The sequence below is a fragment of the Penicillium soppii genome (assembly GCF_028829465.1).
Source record: "Penicillium soppii strain IBT 18220 chromosome Unknown utg000002l, whole genome shotgun sequence".
Classification (NCBI taxonomy): domain Eukaryota; kingdom Fungi; phylum Ascomycota; class Eurotiomycetes; order Eurotiales; family Aspergillaceae; genus Penicillium; species Penicillium soppii.
This window is the reverse complement of record NW_026643232.1, coordinates 20,116-35,744: the sequence shown is the minus strand read 5'-3', so window position 1 is coordinate 35,744 and position 15,629 is coordinate 20,116. Positions and strand designations below refer to the sequence as shown.

General features: G+C 46.1%; 2 protein-coding genes across 2 annotated transcripts; one reads left to right on the top strand and one right to left on the bottom strand.

Moving 5' to 3' along the window:
• Nucleotides 1–1,843: 1,843 nt before the first annotated feature.
• Nucleotides 1,844–2,727, bottom strand: N7529_001354 (uncharacterized protein; the record flags this gene model as incomplete). The annotated part of the gene is made up of 3 exons (XM_057236885.1): nucleotides 1,844–2,131; nucleotides 2,233–2,397; nucleotides 2,449–2,727. The coding sequence occupies 3 exons, from the start codon at nucleotides 2,725–2,727 to the stop codon at nucleotides 1,844–1,846; spliced, it is 732 nt and encodes a 243-aa protein (XP_057101572.1).
• A 5,672-nt stretch (nucleotides 2,728–8,399) lies between these two features.
• Nucleotides 8,400–8,990, top strand: N7529_001353 (uncharacterized protein; the record flags this gene model as incomplete). The annotated part of the gene is made up of 1 exon (XM_057236884.1): nucleotides 8,400–8,990. The coding sequence occupies one exon, from the start codon at nucleotides 8,400–8,402 to the stop codon at nucleotides 8,988–8,990; it is 591 nt and encodes a 196-aa protein (XP_057101571.1).
• Nucleotides 8,991–15,629: the final 6,639 nt, after the last annotated feature.

The window sequence follows — 15,629 nt, the reverse complement described above, 5'->3', positions numbered from 1 at the left end:
GGATTGAGTGGCAGGATCTATGCGAAGAATTCGGCATTAAGACCGACTTTGATAGCGCTGAAAGCGCTAAGATCCAATCTATTAGTAGTGAAACTGAATTGGATGTGCTCTTATGGATTCGTGAGTTGTAAGAGAAAGACCAGGAGTCCGTACGCCGGAAAGCGAGCGTTTCGGACCCGGATCGAGAAAGTAGCGTGTGGTCTGTCGATGAGACAGGGTTACTCCGATTCCGCGGTCGAGCATACGCACCCTAGATGCGGGAATTGCGCGAGAAGATACTGGAACTGCATCATAACGATCCTATATCAGGCCACTTTAGGCGAGCCCGTACTAAGGAGCTTATCAAACGCCAATATCATTAGACCAATATGACAGCGGACATAGATGCATATGTTAAGTCATGCCAAGTGTGCCAACGGAGCAAAACCACACGCGAGAAACCATACGGGAAACTCGAGCCGCTTCCGTATCCATACCGACCCTTTACCGAATTGTCTATGGATTTTATTACCGGCCTACCGGCGTCGATCTAGAAAGGTCAAGTCACAGACGCCATCCTGGTCATCGTGGACCGTTTTTCGAAATGGTGCCTCTTCACCCCAGTTTCAACCACGATGGATGCATCTGAATTAGCAGAAGTATTCCACACAGAAGTTGAACTAAGGTATGGACCACCGGATGGTATTGTATCTGACCGAGGATCAGTCTTCACCAGCAGGTTTTGGTCGAGACTATGCTGTCTGTCAGGCATTAAGAACAGGTTTTCGACGGCGTTTCATGCCTAAACCGATGGGCAAACGGAAAGAATGAACCAGACCCTAGAAACATACTTACGATGTTTTATCGGCGAAAACCTTGAACGATGGCCATCACTATTACGGGTGGCCGAATTTGCCTATAACAATGCGGAAAATGCCACAATAGGCACGAGCCCCTTTCGAGCCCTTCTAGGGTATGACCCTAATTTCCAAGTACGCTCAAACAGCGTTGCCGAGCGCGAGGCCCCAGCCGCAAAAGACAGACAAGCAAAACTCCAGGAGTTACGAGAAAAACTCTAGGAACATTGGCGAAAAGCGACTGAGTCGCAGGCAAAATATTATAACCAGCGCCACCAACCCATGTCATTTAAAGTTGGAGAACTTGTTACATTGTCTACCGCGAACTTGCGGTTCAAGTGTAAGAAATTGGCACCTAAGTTCATTGGGCCGTTTCGAGTTCTAAACTGCGTCGGAAAATCATGGAGATCATACAAGGGGCAATGGAATATGAAGATATTGAATATTGTATTGCGGACGGAGGAGAGAAGGAGAGAGAGAGAGAGAGAGAGAGCGAGAGATATCTATCTATCTACTCCATGGGAGACTATCCCAATGTGGGATGTCACCTGACATCCCCAACAGAAAACAAGCGTATCGTCTTGCATTACCCGACAAGTATGCCCTTCTGCATAATGTATTCCCTGTTCAGCTCCTACGGAAATGGAATGGCTCCGTTGACGAACAACAATCAATGCCTATGCCGGAGCTACAGGAAGATGACGAATGGGAGGTCGAAGAGATCAGGGATGACCAGCGATTCGACGGAGACTTACATTACTTGGTTAAGTGGACCGGCTGGCCATCCGAATATAATCAATGGGTCCCGGAGGAATCTATGAACGCGCCAAAACTCATCGCGAAATACACCAAGGAAAAGAAAAAACTGCAGGAAATTGATTCACTACCTGCTAAGAATAAACTTGGAACTGGTCGAAACATTGATGGAACTTCCCCGAATCATCCAGGGACCACAAAAGAGCCACTCAAACTGCACCGCAATTCTCGAAGAATAACGGGAAAAAACCTCAGAAAGTGAGGGGAAGTGGCACAGGGAAATCGCCAAGGTGCTGCTCGATTCTGCGAATCTCGGCCGAAGTTGGGTCGAACAGCGCAGCCATCACCGCGGAAACACTATTGTGGAAGTTGGCCAAGGAGGCCATCCAGAAGTTCACATTCTCCTCCGAGTACTGCAGTTTGGGACAAGCACGCGACCTCTCCCACAGATAATGCCATTTGACGGGATTGCCAAGGGGGACACGGTATTCGGGCTGATGGTTGGCCAACCAGGAAGCATAGTCGGCAATCTCATTGGCCTGGAAAAACAAAATCACCGTCAGCGAAAAACTCCAGGAACAAAAGCGACTCCTTCCCGACTCACATTTGGCTTGGCTGCATTGGAGATCTAGTGAACAACCTGATGCTGCTCCAACAACTTGAAAAAAGCACCCATAATGTTGCGAACCTTGAGAGCAAGCTCAGAAGTAGCCTCAGGTACCATGCCAGGGATCCGACAGAACTCGGCGAGCCATGCAAGAACGGCAAGCAGCTCAAAACGATGTCCTATAAGACCGACAGGAAGCTGTAAAAGGAGTCAGTAAAGAGTCGAACCCGAAAAACAAACGGAACATACCTGAATACAGTTGCCTTTGGACTCAAAGCAACCCACACACTTGCGAGACTGATCAGTGTCCTGCTTGCAATAGAAAGCAAACGGAACCGGGAAACCGGCCGACTCATGAGCAGCAAACCAGTTCGCAACGCTCACGCGGAAACAGGCACTGCAAGGCGTCTCGGTATGGACGACGGGCATTGACATCTGACGGCGATGCTCAGCAGCGACACGAGCACAACTCGGAGTCGACTCAGTGCGAGTCCGCTTGGAGCCAGGACTTGGCGAGGGTGTTGACATGACGACGGGGGCGCGATCTGGGAAAAAGAAGACGCGTCAGTAAAGGTGTTGTTAAGCAAAACAGTAAAGAAAACGCCTATGAAAAGACGGCAAGTCGGTTTGGATTCTCTGAGTGAAACTTCACAGAGTCCATTTCAGGGGGCGATTTCCATCTCCATCACTCCCTTCGCTATCCCCACTATCACCGCCATCACCGCGGTCCGCCGCTCTCCTCTTGCGGGCCTTAGAAGCTGTTCCCCGGGTAATCCTCTTCGGTGGCATGTCGTGGACGAATCTGGGAAGAAACTGAAATTTACTGCTACAGCAGACGGGCTGCTACTGATCAAATACCATGAAGAACAAAGCCGTCCAGTCTACCTGAAAGAGCTAAGTTTGGACACGGGGTTTAACATGAAACCCAAGAAAGGAGCTATCTTCTTTGTCTACTTGGCGAATCGCTATCGCTTCCTGCTCGACAAAGACCGTTGAGGACAACGGTCATGGAGGGGAGGATAAATTGTAATGGTCTTTAGGACCATACAATGGGAGACAGATCACTAAGACTGCCAAGCACTCTTTCCAACCTTTGGCCTTTCCCCATCAGGGTTTTGCCTGGTTGGTTTTAACGAGGCTATGCAGGACGAGGAGTAATGGATCCGATCATGTAACGGGAATGTTCCGTCTACGAAAAGGATTCGGACGTAGTGTCACCAACGAAGATAGAATCGCAATAAGTGATACCGACAGAGATAATGTGCCCCTGGGAGCTTCGTCCAAACGGGGCATAAAAGGGGATAACTCCCTGGCCCCTATCTGGGGGACAAGAATTAGTCTCTGTACAAGAATACTATATCGTTGACGCTCCTCCACCTATTCATTACCGATCCATCATCGTATCTTACCGGATTGACAGGCTGATCACCCCTAGACCTTGACATTTCCCATGGGACTAGCAAAAATCTGGTCCCATGCCCATGGGACTTAGTCCCATGGGAATTCCCATCGAGGTCTAGTCCCACCAGATCCACTCCCATGGGACTTTAAAATCACCTTGGTCCCTCCATGGGAATTCCCACGGGACTCCTATGGGAGTCAAAAAAATTCCCATCTGCACATTATTTTCATAAATCAGATGGATAAACTGCTGAGTGAGCATGATTAAATACCGTTATTTATAGCTGTTTGATTATGTTTTATGGATTTAATATGTTCAGCGTTAGTTTTGAGAATGATAAATAAAATAATTCATTAAAGACACGATAAATCACTTCCTACCACTAATTCCATTTATAAACCATGTAGAAGAGAAACTTGGTTAAAACTAACGGTTCGTTAGAGGTAGACTAATGAAGCTATTGTAGAAATATATATCTCACTCAGAGTATACCTTAACTTCACTATACTTTAAATTCCGATATATTTACAGCCAAAGAATCATCTCTTTAAACTGCTGCTTCTCTATTTAATTGTTCTGTTTCTTTATATCGGTTTAAAACATTGTAATGTGGCTGTTACGCTTGGGATTTAATATTTGAAAGTTGAAAACTTTGGTTTTAAGCTCTGGGGTGTTATGGTTAGCAAATAATCAGACTAGATAGGAATTCCCGCGGGACTAATGGGAGTTCCATGGGAATTCCCACGGGACTAATAGGAATTCCCATCTAATCTACCAATAAGATCCTTCTCTACTATAGGGCTGTTACTTATTTTATGATAGATCTAAACATCCCTCTCAATCTGACACTATACCCCTATCGCGTCTTCTACGGTCGCAAGACATAATCTCTACCGAGTGAGTTCTTTCCTTCTAATTCCTTTCGTTTAAGTCAATATGTCTCAACCGAGCTAGTTTTCTAATGCTGGCCCTTCGTCCTAGCTTTTATGCGATACTCCTGATCTTACCTCGATCTTCTCAGACGACCAATCGCTTTTATACGAAACCTTTGATAGCCAGCGAACTACGACCTCTTTACCAGTGTCTGAATTTCTTACGCCTAATTCCGCTCCTATTACCCTCGAACGTGGTGGACCTCCGAATCAGAAAACCTGGGTAATCCGAACCGAGATGAATAAAGCCGAATTCATTCAATGGTGGGTACAAACACAAGCGGAAGAGACAACGAAAAGGATCCGTTAGGATGCGAAGCGTACCTTAGATGTTTGGGACAATTTTGACCAAGTCGCCCATTTTGTTACTGGTGAGCCAAAGGTTCTATGTCGGAAGTGTGGAAAGACACTTCCACATCCACAGTCAACCTTAAATGGAACCAATTCTATGACGCGCCATATGTCAGCAGGACTATGCCAGCTGTTACGAGCCAAGTCTTGATGAAAAAGAGTGCATTCAACTAGAATACTAAACATGGGGAAAGAAAGAAAGAAGAAGAAAGAAACAACACGCTGAAACAATTAAGGTAGTGATGCCTGAGGCCTGAGGCCTCCAATCAAACAATGTAAAACACGAACTACGAAAGGCGGTGGAACACGGCAGAATCGGTTCAGGATCATTGATCCTGAATTCTTCGTGACACCAGCGTAATTCGAAGAATAATCCAAGGCAACAAAATATCCAAGAATCGCTAGAATCAGCGGTATGAACTATTTATTCTCTACTAATTAAGACTTAATACTTACTAATACCTACTTAAACTAATATAGGCTCAATATACCCCGACTTTGAGAAAGGTCTTTGATAACAATCGATGGGAGCGTTTGCAAGTGACATTAATTGCAAAGTCTTCGCTTCCATTCCAGTTCCTTGCGTATCAGGACTTTAAAGATCTGATTATAGAAGCCCAGCGTTGCCCTTCAAAGCTAGTATTACTTTCACCTAAGACTACACGACGTCGGCTTCAGACGATGGTAAAGGAAGAACAGGAAATGATTCTTTCAACGCTACCCGAAGGTGCAAAGCTCTTAATTGCGCTTGATTACTAGACTTCACCGTTCCAATAGGCCTTTATGGCGATCACGGGGTATTTTGTTGATTGTGACTAGAGGTTTCGTGAAGTTCTTTTAGGCTTCGAGCCACTTCACGGAACACACTCTGGTACTAACCTTAGCGCTACGGTGTTTAAGCTACTCCAAAAACATAGTATTATTGATCGGGTATTAGCAGTTACTACTGATAATGCGTCGAATAACAGTACTATGGTTAAAAGTATTTAACAATCGATCGACTCTCTTGAAATGCCTGATCAAACGCTAATCGTTCGTATTCCCTATCTCGCGCATATTATTCAACTTAGCCTACGTGATCTCCTTGGTTCTATAAGGGTAGATCCCAAAAATGACATAACCGACCGCCAGTGGTCAGAAGATTAAGAGTAGTCACTCCGTGCTATTCAAAAACAGTAAGGGATTTCATACACACTTTTAAAGGTAATTTCTAACTAAATCACTTCTAGTATTATACTCTAATATATCATAAATAGATTCGTGGCCTTACGATCTTTATTAATGCTAGTCCTTAACGCCGTGATGCCTTCCTAAACCTTTAAGCAGAAGAACCGAAGCTTATTCCGATATAAGATGTTCGAACTCGCTAGAACTCGACATATCTTATGTTAAGACGAGCAAAGCGTCTTACATCGATCTTCGATCAATACTGTATTAAGTATAACCAGCTAAGGTTCAAACTAGATTCGGAAGAATGGCGTCAGATTAATTACCTTCTCTAGATCACCTAGCCATTCTACAAGTGGACAAACGGTCTATCGCAGATCAAAGATGTCACAATATACAATGTCTTTAAGGTATATAACGTACTTTTTGAGCATTTTGAGAAGTCAATTCGTCAGCTTTAACGAAAGAGGGTAGCTTAGAAAAAGGCAATACTTCACGCGCTTTATACGGGAAAGGAGAAGTTGTCTATCTACTATAATAAGACAGAACAAGTTTATGGCCATCTATTCGCGATTAGGACGATTCTTGCGCCAGAACATAAGCTTGAATTCTTCTCGGAGAAAGACTAGGCTGATAATAACTATGAATGGCGCTATAAATATAAAGAGTTACTACGGCGTTATCTAGTGAAATATCAGCAACAGTCTCTATCAGTGCCTTCGCTACCAGACAATTCAAGTCAACCAGCGAGTCATTTTAATGCTTTATTCTATAAGGATCGACCTCTACGAACAGAGCCTTAGGGATCTAGCTTTAAAAGTGAGCTTAGTGATTATCTCAATATTGGTATAGATCCCTACACTACTTCTCTACTTTAATGTTTATTATATTAACATTCTATATAGGACGACAGAAAGATCTTGATCCTTGTCAGTATTAGCGGGCTCACCAAGGCAAATATCCAACACTAGCTTGTCTAGCAAGGGATGTTTTCTCAATTCCAGCGACAGGCGCTGGTGTAGAGCGCCTATTTAACTCCGCTCGTGATCTCTGCCATTATCGACGTGGGTCCCTTCATGCCTCTACTATACAAGATCTAATGATGTTTCGCTGTATCTCAAACTTCGAGATTAAGCAAGAAGAGATTGGTTCGGGTGATCGAGTCTATACTCGCGAAGAAAAACAGGCCACGGAAGAGAATAGGGAGGCAGGTCTTCTATAGGAAAACCTAGAAACGATTAGTGACGACGAGGAAGAGCTAACTAGCGAGACGCAACCCTAACCAGTTGTTCAGAACACAAGCCAACGCGCCCTTAGAAAGAGACGGAAGAGTACGGTATCGATTTTAGATATCGAGGATGATGAAGATAACCAACTACCACCAATGCCGGTGGAAAGTGATACCCAGACAAGGATGGCAATAAGAAATCGAGGCCAGAAACGGCCTAGGCGAGAGGATGAAGACTTTGTTTTGTATTAGTATTATAGTAAAATTTGAATGTAACCTGTTAACATGAGATCACATATTATTTATAAAAAGGCCAGTGTAAATGAAATACCATAAAAAACAGCCAAGAAATGCATAATTCAAAGAAGTCGCGAGAGAGCTAATGTTTGCATTGTTTACAGTCCCATGGGAATTCCCATAGGGGGTCTAGTCCCGTGGACCCACTCCCATGGCGTTAAAATTTAGTCCCATGGGAGGCCCATGGACAGTCCCATGGTGGGAGTCCCGCGGGAAATGTCAAGGTCTAATCACCCCTGACCTGGTAATCTTCTTACACCACTTACCACCCTTTAGATACTGAGTGAGCTCAGAAACTGGTGTAGGAGGCTTACTAGCGAGTAGTAGATCAAGCTCATTCGTAGGCTTCGCGTATTAGAGACCTTCAGCTTGTGAAATAGATCTATAGAGCTAGACCTCGTTAAAAACATTTAGAGGGCCGACATCTCCGGCCCTCCGCCCGACCCTCGCGGGCGGAGGGCGGATGCTTGCCTGCCCTCGCCCGGCCCTCTTGTCAGGACCCAAGTACTAAGCAGGTCTGACGATATATATCTCGCAGTCTATGTGAGACTGCGAGATGGCCAATTCGCAGGTGCGAACTAGACCCAGGGCTGAGACCCACAATGCGAGGGCTCATGACCTCACATGACCCCACATTTGTATATAAACAGTTCAGAGGCTGGAGTCTTGGACTCCAGCGATTAGTTCAGCATTGAACCTGTCTACTGCTTTCTCCATTCTATTGCCCGAATCCACCTAAGTCCCAAGACCCTCGTAACGGGGTCTTACAGTTCTAATCGCTCAAAACACTTCGGATTTGCCCGATAGAAGGACCTTCGCAACCATGTCGCACCCTCACCGTACCCGTTTCCAGGCGCGAAGCCAGAACCCGAGCCTAGTCATCGAAGGAGACGATGATTTCCCGATCGATATCGGTGTGCCGACTCAGCAGAGTGAACCTGCGCGGCACGACACTTCCTCCGAAGAAGGTACCGCTCACAGTACGGTGGACATGGAGGTTGATTACGAAAATCTGACCCTGGAAGAGCTCGAGAAGGAGCTCGCTGCGAAGGAAGCAGAGAAAAAGAAACGAGAAATCATCCAGAAACTCAAAGGGTTAAACAACCCCTCGCAGGATGAGACTCGTAGCGAGGATCTCGACCCGGAGACCCTCGCACTGCGGCGTATTGAGGCTACCAGACTTCACGCGCCTCGTGAGGATACTCGCATCAAAACGTTCCACGGTCGCTCGACCCAGGAATACGACACGTTCCAGAATAGGCTGCGTAACTACTTCGATACGCACCCTGTCTGGTTCGTATATTCGCCGCACAAGGTGCTCGCAGCTTCGCAGTACCTCGCGGACGACAGACATAACGAGTGGCAATCTCACGTTGAGAAGCTCACCCGACAGCCGACCTGGGAAGAATTCTAGGACTTCTGCCTACGCTTCGTTAACGATCCCGAAAGTATCTATCGCGATGCTGTGCGAGATTATCACCGAGCGTATCAGAAACCAACCTAGAGTGTTCGTGAATTTGCAACGCAGCTAGATGGGATCTATCGACGCCTACGACACCCGTACGGAGACGTACATCGCAAGGAACACCTATGGGCGAAGGTGCAAGAACAGGTGCGATCCGAGGCCATGAAATACCCGGAACAGCCAGAAACATACGACGGCTATATCGCGCACCTTTGCACTGTTGAATCGCAGATCCTAGAAAGGAAGCGAGCAACAAAAAATGAAGCGACTAGGTTTGAGAGCAAAAATGATGCCAACCTTAGTTCGCGAATTACAAACGATAATTCGGGCACCCGTGCGAAATCGAACACGGGACCACGGCCCGCGGGGATGGCTCGCAGGGGCCGGAACCATGAAAAGAATTCTAATAGCGGTAGTGATGAAAGAAACAGGGGTTTTAAACGGAAAAGGGAGGATCACCTCGACACGAGTGCGACCTCGCACCCCTACATCACTTGCCACCACTGCCAGAAAAAGGGGTATTATGCACACAGTTGTCTAAGTGCACCTATAGATCAGTCACCTAAGACAAAAAATGGTTAAAGCTAATGTATGGGTTCGCCGCAGCATTAGGCTTAAAGATAGAGAGGCGAAGCGAATGGGCCTTTGAGTGCGAGGTCGAAGTGTCGACCCGCGAGGGAACTCAACTCGCAAGGGCGTTGATTGATAGTGGAGCTCAGCGGAGTTTTGTCTATCAGCGCTGGGCTAAGCAGCACTGCGAAGATAGTGCTACGCCCCCTCGACTTGTTATTGCGATGGACGGATATGATGTCCAGTCGTACGGCGCGCACGATCTAGATTTAGAGATGCGTGATAGCGCAGGCGTGGTGCGAAACCACGAATTAACCTGCGAGGCCGTTGATATGTCGGGGTTCGACATGATCATCGGTATGGACTGGTTAACAGATGTTAATCTAGATATCTGCTGGCGAACGCGCACCTGGCGCTATCGCACTTCGTATCGGGGTGCGGAAAGGATAACTGCGGCCGCCTGTATGACAGATATTTTTTCTGGGGCAAATGCGCTAGCGGTGTATCCTCGCTTCCTCGCTGGGGAGAGGGCGATTCCGTTCTTTGCTGCGGTAACGGGTGGAGGAGCGCTCCCTATGCAGTATGCGGAGTTTGAGGATGTGTTTAATCCTGCGAACGCAGAAAGACTACCTGAGAATGCGGATCATGATCATGCGATCGATATGAAAGAGGGTGCGCAACCCCCGCATAAGCCGATCTACCCTCTGTCTGCGAAAGAGCTCGCAGTTCTGAGAGAGTATATAGACGAGTGTCTACGGCGAGGCTGGATTAGGCCTTCTCAGAGTCTAGCTGGAGCGCCTATTATCTTCGTGCCGAAGAAGGATGGCTCGCTGCGACTATGTGTAGACTACCGGGGTTTGAACGAGTTAACGATAAAGAACCGGTATCCGTTACCCTTGGTAGGCGAGACGATGGACCGTCTCGCAGGTGCGAAGATCTATACGTAATTAGATCTAAAAGACGCCTATCACCGGATTCGTATTCGCGAAGGTGATGAGTGGAAAACAGCGTTTCGTACCCGCTACGGACATTTTGAGTATACAGTCATGCTATTTGGGCTGGCTAACGCACCTGCGACCTTTCAGTCGTACATTAACCGCGCACTGAGTGACTTGCTCGACGTTTGCTGTGTGGTTTATCTCGATGATATTCTTATATATTCGCAAACTGAGGAAGAGCACACTCGACATGTGAGAATGGTGCTAGAGAGGCTCCGTACGTTTAAGCTATACGCTAAACTGTCGAAGTGCGCATTTCACACGAAGTCTGTCAATTTCTTAGGGTTCGTGATATCACCCGAGGGGGTATCTATGGAACCTGCGCGCATTCAGAATATCCTAGGATGGCTAGAACCAAAGTCTGTCTTTGATATCCAGGCATTTCTGGGTTTCGGGAATTTCTATCGGAAATTCATCGAAGGATATTCGCGCATTACGGCGCCGCTATCCGCGCTAACTAAGAAGACTGGAGGGGTGAAAGGCTTGAATAAGCGCACCCAGGGATTCTAGTTGACACTAGAGGCTAGAGAGGCCTTCGAGGAACTAAAGCGGCGCTTTACGTGCGCGCCTGTCCTCGCACACTTCGACCCTGATAAACCGATTAGGATCGAACCCGATGCTTCGGGGTTCGCAATCGTAGGGATAGCGAGCCAGCAGGACCACGAAGGCCGCTGGCGCCCTATCGTATATTTCTCGAGGAAAATGATAGGGGCGGAAACTCGCTACGAAACGCACGATTCGGAGCTGCTTGCGATTGTTGAATCGTTTAAGCACTGGAGACACTATTTGGAGGGGAGCAAGTTTCCCGTCGTAGTGCTGTCTGACCATGCCAACCTGCGCTACTTCATGACGACGAAGGAGCTGAACAGGCGTCAGGCAAGGTGGGCTGAGAAGCTAGCCGCCTTTGATTTTGTGATTGAGCATCGCCTAGGTAAGAATAACCCTGCGGATGCGCCGAGTCGTCGACCAGACTACGCACCCAAGGAAGGGGAATTTTTGGAAAACTCGCTACTGCCAACGTTGCAGGAGAAGCTGCGAAGCAGCCTAGGGGAAGAGTCCCCTAGGGATGCAGTTGCGATTAGACCTCGCCCTTACCCGCGGGTGACCCTCCGAGGGTCACCCTCAGACCCTCGTTTTGAGGGTCGAGGGTCCGACATTCTCACCCGTAGCGAGGGTCCAGGTTAGGTCCGACCCTCGTGAGGGTCACCCGCGGGTTACCCGCGGGTAGTCAAACGTGACAAACAGTAGGGACTCGTGGCCTGTATATTTTATGTAGATTTAAGCTGTATTTTTGAGTATTTCGCTTACATCTTTAGACTATAGAGAATATTCAATAGATGTTATATAGATCAGATAAAAGAGCTCTGTTTTTATATCAAATTCTGCTACAGAACTACTCATGGTGTTTCATATCCATCAAGAAGTCTTGATCGTTTCCGGACCCTACCTGACGTACGCTGCTGTATGTCAGGTAGTGGAACATCTCTTATATCTTTATCGTCATCTCTGTTGCCCTCTTCTAGTGTAGATCTAACACTCAGTCGCCGCTTACCTTGGCTTCGCTCACTAGGAGCTTGATTAGGTAACTGTATCCGAATAGAACCCTCCTCTCCTCCTTCCTCGTCGTCACTAATTGGGTCAAATCCGCTCGCCTCGGTATCCCTTTCCTCACTAGCTGCCTGTATCTCTTTATATAAGAGATACTCATTAATTATTGCCCTTTGTTTATCCTCAAAATCGAACCGGGATGTGCACATGAATAGCATCAGGTCTTAGATAGTCGTAGGGTTAAGGGAGCCTCGGCGATAATGGCAGATATCCCGTGCAGAGTTAAACAGCCGCTCTACACCTGCACCAGTAGCGGGGATTGAGAGAACGTCGCGGGCAAGGCTTGCAAGCGCTGGAAATTCATGCTGGTGCTCCTTCCAGAAGATGCGAGGACCAGAACGGACCGTTGCTATTAGAAACGTTAGTTACGAATGTAATAAATCAGTTGTTATGTTATATACCGCTATCAAGATATTGCGAAAGCTCATTGTGTTGGCTAGTTGTTAATAGTTGAGGCGCTTCTAGTTCACAAATCATTTCAAGCTCTAAGATAGCTAAAGCTGATGTCTGAGCCTTAGCCGATGGCTGGGCGCTTAAAAGCCGCCGTTGATAGGGTTCGAAGTAATTTTCAAGACTGTTGCGATACCGTGTACGCCATTCATTATCCCAGTCCTTAGTAGAGAAAAATTGTAGCTTCTGCTGCGGTGTAACGATTGTGCCAATTGTATAAAGGTCGCCCGGGATCTGATCAGTCATACTGTAGTATTGGGAGAGCTTTCCCTTAGCCGTATGAAGGGCAGCTAACATTAGCTGCTTCCAAGGAACTGTCTTTCGATGAAGCTGCCGGATTGACTTTTCTAGATGGTTAAAGAGCTTGTTGTAGATGCTAAAGACGAGATGAATTGTCACATCTTTCGTCTGCGAGAGAAGGGATGTGAATTTGAAGAATGGTTGTGTGATCCAAAGCAGATATTTAACCTGGCGCCATTCCTCTGCTCTAAGGGCAAATTGCTCTTGGCCGTAATGCTCACAGAACTCATCAAAGGTAGACTGTAGCCGCTTTGCGCGCCGGAGCATAAGAAAAGTCGAATTCCAGCGAGTCTTTACATCCTGGATAGGAACATGTTTTGGCTCTTCTGTTTGAAGATTATAGAAGGCCTCTCGACGCTGAGGACTGCTATTGATATAAATCGCTAGGCTGCGTATCTAATAGATGAATTAGTAAATATAAGAAAAGTAAAATGAAGGTGTTTACCTTATTCAACGTGTTAATAATCTCTCTTTTTTGCTACGTCGCACGAAGAGACTGGTTACGAGATTCAGACCACTCTGTCTCAGCCACCTCGTTTTTTGGATTTGCTTTCAATTGACCAAGGAGATCCTTTAGGCTAAGCTGGATAACATGTGCTATATATGGAACGCGTATAATAGTAGAGCTGTCACTTAGCTCAAGTGACTGGATAGCCTCGTTTATATAGTTGATCAAGGTATTGTTATTTGACGCATTATCGGTGGTAATTGCGAGCACTCGGTCTGTAATATCGTGTTGTTGAAGGAGCCTCATTAGTACCTCACTAAGATTTAGACCCGAATGGGTACCGGAAAGAGGCTCAAAGCCAAGTAAAACCTCCCGATACTCCCAGTCATTATCGAGGAAGTAGCCGGTTACTGCCATAAACGCTTGCTGGAAGGGAGACGTCCAACAATCTAATGCTAGTGAGAGCTTTGAGTCTCCTGGTAGTTGTCGTAGGATACTCTGTTGCTATTCCGCTACAAATCCTCGTAGCCGGGCGCGAATTGTTTTTGCAGTAGGAATATTAGGCCGCTATGGTGTAAGGCGCGCGAAGGAAATAAGGTCATGGAACTCTGGATGTTTAATAAATTGAAAAGGAAGTCGTGACATGGCGAGGAGTCTTAGAATTTTGTGCTCCCATTCATCTTGGGTAAAGACCATAGCTTTCGGAGCATGTTTTGCCTAGTAGTATAAGTATCTTATAAATAATAGAGAGGGAGCTCTAACTTACAGCGTCCTCTATCATCTGCTTAATACTTGGCCTTTTAGTGCTCTTACGACAGGTCGGGCCCTATCCCACGGGGGTACCTGCAGTCTTAAAGACTGCAGGTTAGGGTTTTCCCTTTACTGTGGGAGGAAAAGTGGGTCCGTCGTTAGACTGCAGGTTCTTTTCGTCGTTAGACTGCGAAGGTCTAGAGGCCTCGGATCGCTCTGAAAATTTAGGAAGTTAAAATGGCATATATGAATTTGCCCCTATTGACATCGGAGTATGCACAGCCCTCTAGTTGTTGAGAAAATGGTGATTGAAAATGCCGGGTTTTTGGAGATGTTTTGATGGGGTGCGGGAATCTGGAGGTGCGACCGGGGCCTGAGGCAGCCACTTGGTCACCACGATAAGATAAGCGGGTCGCATCTTGACTTCATGTAAACTTCGCACCCCTACTGCCGAGGCCTACAGACCTCTGATCGATCTGAAATTTATAGAGGTTATAATATAGATCGCTTTATATATCTTAGCCACTTTTTACGCTATATGAATATATATATGTGGGGTGGAGGGTGATCAAAAATGGGAGATGTTTTGATGGGGAGCAAGAAAGGCTTGGCACTACAGCCATACAACACTCCCCATTCCCATTATATGCCATTCATAGGATTCAGCCATTGATTTTTTTCACCACATTCACGTTGCTCACACTATATATAGCATTCAGGTTATTTAGCTATTCCTAAAAATATGCCATTCACACCATATATGCTATTCATGTTGCTTACCACATTCACGTTATTCATCTATTCATGTTATTCACCTATTCATGTTATTCACCATATTCATGTTATTCACCTATTCATGTTATTCACCATATTCATGTTATTCACCACATTCATGTTATTCATCACATTCACGGTACTCACCCATTCATGTTGCTCAGCTATTCGTGTTGCTTACCACATTCAAGTTATTCACCTATTCATGTTATTCACCATATTCACGGTACTCACCCATTCATGTTGCTCAGCTATTCGTGTTGCTTACCACATTCAAGTTATTCACCTATTCATGTTATTCACCATATTCATGTTATTCACCATATTCATGTTATTCACCATATTCATGTTATTCACCACATTCATGTTATTCACCACATTCATGTTATTCACCACATTCATGTTATTCACCACATTCACGGTACTCACCCATTCATGTTGCTCAGCTATTCGTGTTGCTCAGCTATTCGTGTTGCTTACCACATTCAAGTTATTCAGCCATTCATATTGCTTACCACATTCATGTTATTCACCACATTCACGGTACTCACCTATTCATGTTGCTTAGCTATTCGTGTTGCTTACCACATTCATGTTATTCAGCTATTCCCACCATATATGCCATTTATGTTGCTTAGCCATTCATGTTGCTTAGCCATTCATGTTGCTCACCACATTTACATTGCTCAC